The following is a 15,792-nucleotide window of genomic DNA, read 5'->3' as shown; positions in this document are numbered from 1 at the left end:
TTATAAAACATCTCATTATGTACAACACTGTTTTATACTGTATAGCTTTAACACTGTTCAGGGGCTAATGTGAACCAGATGTTAAACTCATTAATAATCAAAAAATAGATAGAATGCATTGCAGCAGTAAATGGTAAATTATAGTATCCCTCCTTTATTTTGACAGAAACCAATATTTAAGATATTTCCTATATATATATAAAATAATAATTATTATTATTATTTATGTTTAAAAAAATGTGTTGAAAGAAAATTCATTCAAAAGCACATGGGAAGTAATTTATAGACATTAAGCAAATTAAATAAACATTCCCATCTTTGTGTTTATATATTATATTATATAAAAATATACTTTTTAAATATACCATAAACCTTAAAATATAGCTCTAATATAAATATGTTTTAGTATAATAATGTATCCTAAAATCAAAATAATAATAAATTAACAAAAATATATAAAACAAAAATACTTAAATCAAAATGTAAACAATTTGATAATAATAATAATAATAATAATAATAATAATAATAATAATAATAATAAAATAAAACTAAAGATAAAAAAGTAAAAAATATAAATTTAAATAATAATAATAATAATAATAATAAATAAAATAAATAGTAAAAAATATTAAAAGAAAAATAATGATAATAATAATAAAATAAAAATGATAACAACAACAACAACAACAACAACAATAATAATAATAATAATAATAATAATAATAATAATAAGAGAATAAATATGAATTACTTAAAGGGCAACAAGGTGGTGCAGTGGGTAACACAATCGCCTCAGCAAGAAGGTCACTGGTTTGAGCCTCAGCTGGGTCAGCTGTTGTTTCTGTGTAAAGTTTGGATGTTCTCCCGTGTTTGCGTGGGCTTTCCTCCGGGTGCTCCGGTTTCCCCCACAGCTCAAACATATGTGATATATGAACTGGGTAGGCTAAACAGTCCGTATACGAGTGTGATATATTAAAACATATGCTGGATAAGTTGGCGGTTCATTCCGCTGTGGTGAGCCCTGATTAATAAAGGGACTAAGCTAAAAAGAAAATGAATGAATTACTTTTTTATATTAGTATGAAAATGAATAAATCCATTTGTGGCATCTTAAATTATAATGCGACAAATCTAATATTTCATCTCTCCATTTTCAGAATTTACACTGTCAAAAAGTTTCCTGAAAATAGTAAGAATCCCACACTCAACTAACCCGCGTGCAAACTCTTCACATCAGCTATCAGCCTTCATTAAAGCAGATATCCGTCCAGAGCCAGAAACTAAACCCATGTTGACCCTAAATCAATACCTCATCTCAAGTCAAACCTGGGGGAAAAAAATGTCAACTCCGCAAAAAAAAAAAAAAAAACAAGTTCTGCTTTAAAACCATGCGATGAAACTGAAGCCGCTCAGAATGAAGCAGCATTAATTCTGCCCTGCTCGAGTGTGTTATTAGTTACAGCATTAAAGCCGCAGAGGTCTGGAGTCTTATATAAGCCCACATCTGCATGTGTGAGAGCCCGAAGCAGACCTGAACTCCATGTCCACATTACAAATCAACCACTGAACCACACGCACACAAGCTGAGAACACACACACAGCTTTTTTTTTTTTTTTTTTACTGAGAAACTGCCCGTCTAGTGTGTTTCCAGTGTAAAGATCAGCATAACAAGAGGTCTAAAAACAAATAACTTAAAAATAAAACATTTTTTTAAAATAAAATCTCAATTTAAACTATATAAACTTTAAAAAATAATTAAAAAATACAATGAATTAGATTTCAATACAAAAATTTGAGGTTTAAAAAATAAATTTAAATATTCTAAAAAATATTATTTAGAAACACATTATAAAAGTATTTTTTACTAAATTAAAAACACAAAGAAAATTGAAAAAAAGAAAAACAAATTAAGCAATTATTTACATGTACATTAATAGATACTAGCATGAAATGTAGATATGTCAACATAAAAAATGAAAATAAAAATAAAATATTTGTGGAAAATTACACACGCACACTCACATGCACACACAAAAATAAAACTAAATAAAAAATCAAATATAAAAATGGAATAACAAAAATAATTTAGCATGAATGATGTATAACAGGAGGACAAAGATCAATAAAACAAGAAGTCTTTATGAAATTAAACTATTTAAATATTAAACTTTTTTTATAATATAAAATTAATTAAAAAAATTTTAAAAATCTAATAAAACTTTTAAATAAAATTGGACAAGAAAAACAAAGATTTACTTATTAGATTTCAATATAAAACTAGCAAAACAAGGTAAAAAAATATATTTTTATAATTCTATCTATTTATCCATCCATCTATGCATCCCAACATATTCAGTAAAACAAGGTCAAAAACTAAAATATATTTTTGGAAATCAAAAACGTTTGAAATTAACCAAATAAAAAACAAACAAAAACAAATAAAATATAAAAATTACTTAAGAAAAAAAACAAGAAATGAAGCCATCAAGCATAAATTACTTATAACCTCAGAACAAACTGTGCTTTTGCAGTGAAAAACTGCCCGTCTAGTGCATTTTCAACATAAAGATCAGCAAAACAAGAGGTCAGACGCACATACACACGCACACACACACACACACTCTGCCAGCTCCTGACACATTCCTGCTACAGTATATAACAAGATAAATATTCAACAGCAAACACACACGCACACACACACTGCTGTTGGAAGGACAATCAAGCTTTTTGTGGGCTGCTTTTCTGAGTTCAAACACCGACAGCCTGAAGAACGCTTCATTTTTCAGTTCGGCGCTCCAGAAACATCCACATTCTGCAGGTAATAAAAGCATCGTGCCTCCTGCAGCATTAATGCAGATCCAGCAGAAACCAAACCAAGATGAATATCGGTGACCCTTCGCTTTACACAAACAATACGGTATCGATCCGCACGCCGACACTCAATACAGCACCCGTCAATTTGAGAGAAAACAGATCAAACTTAATCACCAGTTTCGAAGCATGCTGAATGGAGAAATCCTCCTGTGACGGACACACTGGCTGATTATAATGCATCAAGAATGCAGGAATCTGATTGGCTGAGGTGTGCTGTCATTTTCAGATAAACACACAGATAAAGTAGTTCCGGCAAGTTGAGCACATAATTGTTGTATATCACTACGCTGAAAGAGTTCAGTTATTGCAGTTTCTAATACCTAAAACAAAAATAAAACCTTAATTGGCACTATATAGCAGGGGTTCTCAATGTCTTCATTAAAAGGTCCAAATCTGTTTTTTTTTAATAACAATAAAATGTCTGGAACCATTGATATTGCATAACTTGCTTTGCACCGGCATGGACCATTCCACACTTTGAGCTAGACTTTATTGTAGGGATGTAGTGATTAGGGTTGTAACGGTATGAATTTTTTACGGTATGATAATCGTCTAAAACAATACCACGGTTTGACGGTTTCGCGGTATACGGTATGTTACAAATGTTACAAAATAATAGAACAGTGAAGCAAATTTGACTTTTTCCAAATAATATATTTTCAGTTACTATAAACAACACCACTTACAATGAACAAATAAAAAAATAATAAATAATGTGTCAAAGTCCAAATAAAGTCCAAATAAACATGGTGCAAATCCTCAGTAAAAAAATAGATATAAATATTTACTATACTATAAATAGTTACATAACGAAACTAGATTCAATATGGAACATCCTTAGGTTTTATGTGCCAGCATGGATATGGTTGTCTGTGGATATGGATTTGGATATGGTTGTCTGCAATGCAGACAAACAGCTGCACCTTCATTTGCGTCTTTTGAAAACAGCAAGAGCAGCAGTTCGTCTTTGCTGTGTCACTGTTTTGTCATGTTTCTGTGCTGCTGTGCATGCAAAAGTACTTAGTATGAGAATTATTTCATGCAAAACTTTTTTTTTGCGTTTTATTTAGCCGCGCAGAAATGTATGCCTATCTCTCATTCCGTGTTGTTCAAAAAGCTCGTTTTTGGTCCACAAACAAAAGCGAAACCTATGCTTATTGGTTGTGTTATAGCGAGTTTGAACCAATCTGGGCATGGAGGAGGGACAATGCATCAATGTATCGTGTCTGGTTTGTCCGGAGACACAGTGACGAGCGTTTCTTTGTCAAATCAGCGTTGTCAAATTTTGATGACGTAAACGCACTGATTCCGGAGCCGCGAATGGTATGTGATACAGCACTGGATAGTTGAGATTCTCTTCTTTATGCCAATCTTTCAATTGTATGAATCGGATCAGCGGATCAAAAGTTATTAAACATTTAAGAGCAATACTTATTTTTAGCCGCGGGCGGCTGTCTCGGTCTTTAAGGGTTAAAACCGTTGATATGCAATTGTTCATGGTATGATAATCGTGCACGTTCAAATCGTGGTAGACCGTCATACCGGTATATTGTTACAACCCTAGTAGTGATGAAGAGGATAGTAAGACAACAGTGGGATGAAGGGGAAGGAAAGATAAACAGAGGATAAACAGTAAACAAGGTAGGTTGATCGTGCATCCTACGATGATACCCAGAGACTCAGAGTGGGAGTACTGTCTCTGTAATATTTTGGTAGAGTGATTGGAGCCCCCGATTCAACCTAGGAGTGAAGAAAGGGTTATAGGATTGTGAATGGGAAGCGAGGAAATAGAGCAAAAGAGGATGGGTTCGAAAGAAGGAGACAAACAGTGCTAGAGGGCCGGTCTGCCTTCAATACGTTTGAGAATTTTTTATTTTTTTTTTTAATGCCATGTCAGCAACCAATTGTTTTCATGGCAGGAACCCTTCAATAATAAGTATACAATAAAAAAAAAATCATCAAACAAATGAATACATTCAATAAATACGATTTCTAGTGTTGATGCATGATGAAAATTCTAAAATCTTTTCTGGTGTCACTTTGTTAAAAATGTCCTTAGAATCATTTAAAGCAGGACAGTCCAATAAAATGTGTTTTATAGCAAGAGGAATTGTGCTAAATAAGTTTTAGGGAGTAGGTGATTGGTTGAGGAGAAAAAGTGAGGCGTGGTTTTAAATGGAGTTAAAAAGTTAACTCCATTTAATAGACATCCATAGCATCACAAGTCAACACTATTTATTTTTCTTTAAATTAAGAGACATTTGCAGTCAAAACACATTAAATACAACACAACGGTGGCGAAATGACTGATATAAGTGCATAAGCTGAGACTGCATATCTCAGAGATGCACTGAAAAAAATGATGTCTGCAGAACTGTTGCAAACTATTTATTTGTGTTGAATTTTTAACAAATTAAATTTAATAAATGTTCAACTTAATTTGTTTTAATTCAGCCCAAATAAATTGTTTACAATTTAAGGTAAAAAACTGTAAATCCAATTTTTAAGTAAATCCAAGGAATCATCTCTGAATAATTTTTTTCAGTGTACAACGTCAGACACAATGCACTCAATGAAGCTAGTGGCGTCAATGTGAGGGGCGAGGTTTGGTGTGGGCAATAATGAAAACTTTAGGTGTTGTAGTTTTGCAGACCTTATATCTGTATTTTGTGGATGCTGCCATTCAAAATGTCCATGTTTTGTTTCGAAGTGGCCCATTTTATTTTTATTTTTTTTTCACTCTTTACAACTCAAAATGTCTCATTACAAATCAAGCAGCATGGCTCTGTGATGTCTTGTGGCAAAATAAAGGCATCTGCCCATTCAACTTTGAACTCTTTATTCACTTCATCAAGTTTTCTTTTCTGTGAGACCGATATCTCAGTCTATCAAATGATCGCTTTGCCGCGGTGCATTAAAGCAGGCCCACTCGATCACATGAAGCTTCTTATGATCACTGGATATCCTGACAACAGAATCACAAAGGAAAACTTTAAATATTTTGTCTTCAATTTAATTTTGGCCTGTATTCTTTAGTTCTGTAAACAACTAAACTGCTGATTCACAAGGTTTATGCATTTACCAATGAAGGAAATCCACAACTTGAATCCTCTACACATGGTCTTGCAATACGAAATAGAGTCAGTCCGGATTGAACAACCTCACGGTCCGGATCCAGACCAGAGTCCAGACTTTGAGATGCTCTGCTATATAGTATAATTCTGTGGTAGAGAGAAGTTGCTTATTTTACTTCTCAGACATATCAAGGTAAGGTCTCATACAGGTAGACACCATATAAAAGCCAGAAACGTAGCTCTTTTTGCACTGTAACTGATAATCAACAGTAAAAATGACAGTAAAAACACCAGTAAAAATCCATTTTACCTCTTCCTAACAGGGAAAACCAGCAACAACCAAGATTGCATGATTATATGCTGGCTTTACAGTTAATAAATGTGATTATAGTGAGGGTCAATAAGGCCAAAAATGTTCTATTTGCTGAAACACAGAAAGTTGTGGTCAAATTAGGGCTCAAAATCAGCCCAGAGTGGTTAAAAACAAGCCCACAGCACACAACAGTTAAATTAGTTCTTTACCAATATCAAAAACAAATCTACAGCCTTGCTATATGCAGTTATAGACCGCTACAACAGAAATCAGTGTAGATGTTACTCAGACACACCATTCAGATTTGCTCTTTTTCTTCCTCTCAGCCAACAAAAGCAGCATTTCTCTGCGTTCAGCCTTCTGCTGTCTCCATCCCTCATTGTTTCACTTTCCTTCTTGCTCACCGTGAGTCCACACTTCACCACGGCCCACTAGATAAACTCCTGCATGTCAGAGTTTCTCCTGCCAGCCTCACAAATCAGTCTAACCTTGCAGACACACAGCAGCGGTGTGGAAATCCTGCCAGCATCGGCCAACACCGAACCGCACGCTTTTAAAAGACTTTTCCATGACTGGCAGAGGTGAAGAAGAACACAAAACCAAGAGCTTGTGGAGCTTATGTTAAAGTACAGACACTCATGAAGTTTTACTCCAGAAAAAAATGAAAGTGCTTCTTTTCAGTTGTTTCTCCCCCACTCTCCCATCTTGTTATTTCTCCCAGGAAACTAGAGCTGTGAACCTACACTAGTCTCACGGTTCGGTTACGATTATCATGCCATCGATTCGGTTCAATTCGATATTTCTGTGCATCATGGTGCATTGACGATGCTTTTATATTTTCTTCACAGCAGCAGCTCCTGTATTAAAATGTATGAATATATTTATATTTATATAGGTTATTATTTGTAATCCAATTGTGTCATTTAATACAAACAGTCAGATATATAAACTGTAACTTAAAAAAAACAAGCTTTAGCAAATAATATAAACAAATATAAATATCCAGCTCAATTTCTGAATCTTGTCTAGTTCTCTTACACCCCTTTGATTGGTTACACCCTCAACAAAAACGGTTGCGATTGGCTCTTGCGCGCTGTGCTCTTCAGATGAATGATATGCGGCAGGCGGCAGCGGCGATCTCACAGCTGATGTGTGATAGACACGGTGGAGAAAACTCTGCAGACACGCGCACGTTTCTGTATTCAAAAGTAACGCTGTAAAACAGCCAAGAGGAGAAGAAAAGCCACGCCAGCAGGTCAAATGGGCCACTGTGTGTGTGTGAGAAAGAGAGAGAGAGAGAGACAGAGACAGAGACAGAGCGAGAGCGATCGAGAGAAATGGAGTAGGCTACTTTCATTCTCAAACACACACAGTGAAATTGTGCACAGTTCATGAGTATTAAGTAGTTAGAGAGTTGTAAATACTCGCGATCGTCTCCCTCGCGACAGAGTGCATATGAGGTAAATGACGTCAGTAATAACCGGTTATGATTATTACTGAACCGATACCGAATTGTCCGCGTCTGCATCGAAGAAACGATTAATTTTGACACCCCTACAGGAAACCCACATCATTTGAATGGCACAATCTGGTTACGAAGATCAGGGGATTTGAACCTTGACCCAAGCAACATCAGTAGACAGCCCTAAGATTTCCAACCCAGGCACATTGGAGAAATGTTACTCAATGTACATTTGTGTAAAGCGTAAAATATGTTGCACATTTCAGATGACAAATCCACTAGAGGGCGCTGTCTCCCTGTGTACAGACTTTAAATTGCCCAAATTTTTAATTACGCAACATTACCATGCCAATTTGAAGCACGCACTGATTCTAAATAAAAGATTAGTGAAGCACTGAAAGCATCATGAAGCAGTGCCTGAAAGCAGCCGTCACTAATGACAGGCGTAAAAAAGCTCTCTCCCAGGTAAAGTGCCCTCATATGGACCGCACTGCATTCTGACGGAGTCCTTAAAAAGCACAGACACAGCGTGACCGACACTGAAGCAGCCGGCACATGCACAAAAGAGCTGCGCCACAGCAGGGTCCAGCAGCACACAGAAAGCAGTAAATAAGCCCACAATGAGATGCCAAGGTGTGTTAGTGCTGAGGGGTCAGACATGAGGGTCTCCAGCTCCGGCTGCCAGCGTGAGGAAACACACCTGCACACTGCACTGTAAAAAACACCCCTAAATTAGCAGTTTTCTCTAGTTTGTGATTCGTGTTTTTATTTTTACACTCATTTATTTCTTATTTTGAATTGCATTTTGGGATCTTGATCTTTCTTCAAACAGCTTGTAACCATTTGAAAATATTGATTATTTACCTTTAAAGGGTCACGAAACACCAAAACACATTTGAGCTGTTGACAGTGGTATATGTGTCCCACACTGCTAAAAACACTATTAGGACACCTATATTTCACTAAAAAGTGTAAATTGGTTGTTTTTGCGTTATTTCAAGCAAATTCGTACTTCCGGTTTGAAGCGAATTTTTGAAGCTGCGTCACGGTCATGAGATTATAGCGTGTATTCCAGCGTGCAGACTGGGCGCCTGTGCCAGAGTGTGTCTTATTACGTCTTACAGTGTGATGCTTTAATGCATGAGTAAAGCTTGGTTCAAACCAATCAGCGCGCTCTATTGTGCAACTTCATTAATATTCATTACCGTCACAGTGTTTAGACGACAGAGACGCCACGTTGTGTTGGCAAAACAAGCGTGAAGTGTTGCTTTTATAGTTTGCTGCAGTGAAGTTTTGTTTTCATTTTCTCTCTGTGAGAGCGCAGCTGGAGTCACGTGTGGATTAACAGTGTACGCGACGCGCGACAATGATAACTTGCGTGTCTAAGGAGGATTATTGTTTACCTGAGAGCTGTTCTCATCTGCAAACGCTGAGATCCGGATTCGCTTGTAGTCTTCCCCTTCTAAAGACGCGGCTCTAGTTGCTGGTGATTGTCCTGTCTCTACAGATTTGGTAAGTGAGCGACCAGTGCTCTTTGTTTATTCAGTTTGTTTGTATCGAAATAAGTTAACTATTGCACCGAGTGTAAACATGTTAGCACCACAACCAAACTTTAACCTTGTGTAGGATTTTCACCGCATTTTGTGACCGGAATAACACACGCGGCTTTCTGACGCTACCTGCTGTGTGCATCTAAGTTTCCGGGAAATGCTGAGGTTTTTTTTCTCTCATTCGCCGTGCGGTATCAAACATTGCATGAAAAATACACGCTTACAGCAGAGATACAAATATCTTGTTTGTCGCAAGGAACATGACTGAATTCCCTGAATGAAAGAGCCAAACTGCAGTTAAAAGTCATGTGTCGACGCATTAACTACTGCATCATTGGCCCCGAAAATATTGACAGTTTTAATAGCGTAAAGTGCTGTATTGTCTGGTGTTGTATATTACGCTACATAAACCTCGTAATAAACTGCAGCACATTTTCTGCTATTTTACAGACTTATTTCTCTAGATTTTATTCTTATACATCGAATTATTATCAAATTACTAAAATGTCACTAAAAGTCACTTTGTTAAACTTTAGAGTTGATTTTTCAACATCAGAAGCGGACAGAGCAGAGACCAACATCCCACTGGAAATAAACCCGTGTGAATCACTAAATATGGAAACTGCTCATTATATTTTTTACAGAGTGGGCAATAATGACAGACACGGGGGAAACAAAAAGAGCCTGCCAGACGAACAGGGGAAAATGTGGGGGAACGGTTCGAGTTTTGTGCTTAAAGCAAAATAAAGTGAATTTATATATGCGCTGATGTAAAGTGGAATTTTCAGCAACATCACTGCAGTCTTCAGTGTCACAGGTACACTGTAAAACCCAAAAAGGTAACTCAAGTCATTTGAGAAAACCAACTGCAACAATACACTTAAGTTCTAAAACTAATCCTAATGAGTACTGTCAACTTAATTTATTTGAGTAAACAAAGCAATTTGAGCACAGTAAAACCCAATAAATTAAGAGAACTTAAACCAACCGAGTACTGTAAAACTTAGTAAGTAAAGGCAACTCAAATCATTTGAAGAAACCGATTGCTACAAACCATTTGAGTTAAAAACCAGTGGAAGTCAGAATTATTAGCCCCGTTAACTTTTTTCCCAATTTCTATTTAACAGAGAGCAGATTTTTTTTCCAACACATTTCTAATCATAACAGTGTTAATAACTCATCTCTATTAACTGATTTATTTTCTCTTTGTTATGATGACAGTAAATAATATTAGACTATATATTCTTCAAGACACTTCTATACAGCTTAAAGTGACATTTAAAGGCTTCACTACGGTAATTAGGGTGACTAGACAGGCTAATAATTCTGACTTCATCTGTATACAAGTACTGTGAACTAACTCCACTTAAGTTTATGTAATGAGATATTAAATTAAAACTTCAAAACTCTTTTCAAAACACTTTTCAAATGAGTAGAATCAACTTTCAGTAAATTTTGAGTCAACTACACTCATTTCAGTTGTTGACTGTTGAGTTTTACAGTGTAGGTATGGCCCGGTATAAAATTCTGACACTATGAAAACATTGGATAAAAATATCACAGTATGACAGTATTGTAATTACTGCTTTCAAATATATTCTTCTGGGTAAAATCAACAGCTTTTTTCCTGTTGAACACAAGATATTATATTTTAAGAAATATTTAAAATATTTTGAAACGATAAACATGTCAGGTTGAATAATCAAAATACAGCATAGACCTGCTATCTTTATTAGTTTACAAAACAGATTAATTTACAACTTGAAAAGGCATCTTTGGATAAGCCACTGCACTCTTCAGGAGCATGGCACAAACACTAGCACCATAGGATGTTGGAATAAATAAACTTATTCTTTATTATTTATATTATTTATAATTGTAAAAAAAAATTTAAAAAAAACATGTAAAAAAAAACACATACTTACACGTACTGTACCTTAGAAATAGCATAACAGAACATTTTTGCCGTTTTAAAACCTTAAGTTTTCCCATGCCTAGTCACATTGACCACACTGTGAAAAAGATCTATAAATTAACAGTTTCTGTATTTTGTGATTAAACATTTTGCTTGTGTTTCACTTTTTAAGGGTAAAAGTGTTGAAAGAAAGCTCAACATCCATAATAGAATTCTAAATCATAAAAAAAAATGGGAAAAAAAAAAAAAAAACAAAATATGGAAAACTGCTGATTTACAGATATTTAACAGTGCATTATGAATTATGATGATTTGATGACTTTCATTTTTATATTTTTGTGTAAACATTTATATGCACTTTGCAATATACATTCAATAAATAATGATAAATAGATAAGAGAATACTCTTCCGTTAATAATAAAACTCATTCTTGATCAGTGTAACGCATCCTTATGAAAAAAAGTGTATGTATGTATAACAATTATTGTCCTCAAAAGTTTGCACTACAGTGTATTAAATGTGTGTCAAAGTTAAGACAACATCTCAAAAATATATAAACATCAAGTGAAATTGATCAAGTTCATGTCGTATCTACTTTAAGTGTATCTACTTTAGTTACAAATCACTACTTAGAGAATTAAAATGTCATGAGTGGAATATTTCCTCTGGGTGCTCCGGTTTCCCCCACAGTCCAAACAAATGCGCTATAGGGGAATTGATGCACTAAATTTGCCGTAGTGTAGGAGTGTGGCAATGTATGTATGGGTTGCAGCTTGAAGGGCAGCCCTTGTGTAAAACATATGCTGAAATAGTTGGCGGTTCATTCCGCTGTGGCAACCCCTGATGAACAAAGGGATTAAGCTGAAGGAAATTGAATGAATGAATACGAGTAGAATAGTGTTCATTACCAATTGATGTCACTAATGCATTTATACAAAATTAAAAAAAACATACCTCTGAATGGTTATTGTTCTAAAAATTCCAATCCACTCCTAAATTGATCAATTTTGAGGCTTTGTAAATAAATTAAAACAAAATGATATTCTGACATGCTACAACAAAACCGCATCAGTGATGTGAACACAAGTGAAAACAGGATTTTCTCATTCAACTGACTGTATAGCACCAACAAAGAGCTCTGGTGCTGCGCGGATCCCACCTGCCTATGAGAAAATACAGTAGAGCTGAATACAAAGAGAAGCGCCGCAGCAGGACCGGGACGTAATTGTGGACAAAGAGGTTGTGCGTACAGTGAGAACATATTCAGCTCAATCAGAAACCACCGCAGACACACAAGACCTTTCAGGACACATCACTTTCACAGCAATTAATCGCTGTCACAACATTCATTAAGCCAACGATTGTAATCCAGACGACCAGCATTCCAGCAGAGTTCAGCCATTCAGAGAGAGCGAGAGAGAGACGGAGAAAGGGAGAAAGAGAAAGACTGAATATTCAATTGTTGCTATAGTTAAATACTGTTTATTATTTATTATTGTTGTATCATAAAATATTCATGTTTAAAAACTGTTCTTTGTTTATTATTATCCCAAATTGTTATATGGTAAATATACAGTTTAATGTATTTATTTTTATAATTAGTTATAATTATTTATTCTAAAATGTTGGTTGTAAAATATACTGTTTAGTTATTTATCCTAAATTGTTTATTGTTATCTGTACCGATAATGATTGTTTTTTCTTCACTGCTATGTCATTTGTTTTAATATGTTCTGTTTAATGTAAACATCACAGATACTTTGGAAATACATACATAACATTCGTCATGCCAATAAAGCAAGTTTGATTGTAAATTTGAATTTGAGAGAGAATGTGGGAAAGATAGATATAAAGAGAGCAAGAGAGAGAGAGAGAGAGAGAGAGAGAGAGAAAAGGCAGACCCAGGCTCAGCTGGGCTTCTTCAGCATGGCCAAAGAGCCTGAAGGGACGCAGTTATTATCTGTTCTTTGCCTCTCTGTGCCATGCCATTCATTAGGACGCTTAGTTGACCTCACCTGAGCCTAATGCGACAGCCTGGCATCAAAACTGACTGTCAAACAATCCCACCAGGAGCTGCACAGTCACAAAAGCACACATCGGGAATAACAGCCGGCTCTATTGAAACTGGATTCCATAGTATTATCAGGAGGAGATTAAAAGGGCATGACAAAGAAAAACGACAAAAACTGAAGCATAGAGATGTAGAAAAAAAAACACATTATATGTATAAAAAACAAGGCACATTTTACATGTATACGTTAGGTATATAAATATCTAATTGTATTTTAGTATCTGATGTCATGAATATCTAATGTATTAGATAAATAAAAAATATTTTATATATATTATAACTTTAATCAGCATATGTTAATAAATTTTTACATACATTTTAATAAATTAATATACATGAATACATCTATTTTAAATCAACACAACTGTCATTTACAGTAATGTAATTGAGTTTCAGGCACAAATTCAAAGCATACTGTCAGAAACAATGTAACAATTTCCAGCCGTTAATTTTCGAACATTAGAATGTTTTAAACGATACATTGTTGCACTTCACCGGCAGCGGTCTCTTTGAAGTGTTTTTAAAATCCCTCAGAGCGTGATGTCAGTTTAGATCAGATCTCCTTATGAATTAATACCGTCAATTAATATAGGATAACTTTACTTGACACGACAGCGGCGGAATTTGAACACACGCGCTCACACACACGCGCACACACACAGCTGCAGCGAGTTACAGTATCACTTCTTCTCGTCAATTCACCTGCCGTCCAAATAATTGTAAGCCGTGAACGTACCTTCCTCTGCACGGGACTCCGGGGTTCTGTTGAACAATAATATCCAGAGCAGCGAAATGAAGGATTTAAAGTGCTCCATGTTTGGCGGGGCAGGAGTGCGGGACTCTGGTCATGTCGCAACCGAGCGCGCGGGACTCACTGAGCGGGAAACGCGGAGCGTCAGTCCGGGATTCTGACACACACACAGCGCTACTATCAGCCTTATTAGAGCAGCGGGTGGGCGGGCACTGACCCTCTGACTGACAGGTGCGGCGACCAATAGAATAAGAGTATGCGGAGATTAGCGGAGAGCCAATCAGATGGGGTCTGATAAAATTCCACCGCACAGATTTTCTCCCCCCTGAATGGAGGCGGTGTTGGAAATGATGAAATTTAGTTATCGTTTCGGCCCACATTATAAGCGCTGCTGATTAGGCACAATTATTCTTTTTTATTGAATAAAAGAGCCAAATGAGCTCTGGAGGCTGGTGTGTGAGAGCAGATCTCATTGAGATGTCTAAAGAAAGACTGTAAAACGTTTTATATTATCGGTGTTAATGTTGTGTGTTATATAGTTTGTTGTAATATATCGGTTCTACTGTAATAATAATAATAATAATAATAATAATAATAATAATAATGATGATGATAATGATAATAATAATAATGTGTCTTTCTTATGCTCTCTAAATGTGGTTTATAATCTAAATAATAAATATCAAATGCTTGCTATTGTATTTAAAATGTATGAATTTTCAAAACATTACTAATGAATGTGCTGTCAAAGATGGGACATTGCATATTGGTGTTGGTAAATTAAATAATCTGCTCACATATGTTTAAAAAACGTTTGTGGAAAAAAATATGGGTGAAACAATCCTCCAGTTTAAGTGACTTGATATATTTAATATCAAAATGATACTAAATACTTATTATAAGTTTTTAAATAAATAAAAGTAAAGGTTAATTTTAAATTTGATTACATTATCACCCTGAATTTTAGAAGGTCTTCTGTACAAACTAGCAGGTGTAGGACGTCAACAAGACAGGAGATTGATGTTGTACCCCAACGTGCATTTTGTATGGAAAATCAGCTTGACGTCAGAACCCAACGTCAGGCCCATGTCAATGTCCAACATAGGACAGACTTTGCATTTTGGTCACTTTCCAACACAACCTAAAACAACAAAACAATGTCTAATGATGTTACAGCTTGACATTGTGTTGATGTTACCAATATGACGTCTATCAGATGTTGGATTTTGGTTGCCATACCTGACGAATAAATGTCAGTAACTGACGTCAATATGATGTTGGATTTTGGTCACTTTCCACCACAACCTAAATGTAACAAAATATCAACATCATTATTGGACATCAAAATAACATTGTGCTTAGACGTTGGTGCCCTAAATCCAACCTAACATTAAAGTCTAATGATGTTGTGTGTCTGCTGGGTATGCTGGTAAAATGAATGATAGTTATTGACACTTTTATTAACTTATGATCAAACAGACCTTCCTCGGCAAAAACACCATTTTCTGGCTTATTATTGTAGATCAGTCTGGCAGCTGAAACAAACAGATTACATTAGATATGTTATTAATCAGGACGGTGACGCAGTGGCGCAGTAGGTAGTGCATTCGCCTCACAGCTAAAAGGTCGCTGGTTTGAGCCTCGGCTGGGTCAATTGGTGTTTCTCTGTGGAGTTTGCATGTTCTCCTGGTGTTGGCCACCCTAACACATGCGCTAAATTAGCCATAGTGTATGTGTGGGTGTGAATGCAAGAGGGTGTTTCCCAGTGATGGGTTGCA

At 35.6% G+C, this 15,792-nt stretch overlaps 1 protein-coding gene across 5 annotated transcripts in view; it reads right to left on the bottom strand.

Annotated features, from left to right (window-relative positions):
- The window catches only part of LOC100329589 (ephrin type-A receptor 7), a 189,254-nt gene extending 175,078 nt beyond the window's left edge, over positions 1–14,176 (bottom strand). For all 5 annotated transcript variants that reach the window (XM_087293837.1, NM_001441487.1, XM_087293838.1 and 2 more), the window contains exon 1: positions 14,000–14,176. In XM_087293837.1, coding sequence (XP_087149963.1) covers positions 14,000–14,078 — 79 coding nt within the window. In that variant the 5' untranslated portion in view covers positions 14,079–14,176. The remainder of the gene's footprint in view (positions 1–13,999) is intronic.
- Between the last annotated feature and the right edge of the window lie 1,616 nt (positions 14,177–15,792).

This window comes from Danio rerio, chromosome 19, assembly GCF_052040795.2.
Source record: "Danio rerio strain M-AB ecotype USA chromosome 19, GRCz13ab, whole genome shotgun sequence".
NCBI classification, from domain to species: domain Eukaryota; kingdom Metazoa; phylum Chordata; class Actinopteri; order Cypriniformes; family Danionidae; genus Danio; species Danio rerio.
Note: the sequence above shows the minus strand (reverse complement) of the source record. Positions and strands in the feature narration are given on the sequence as shown.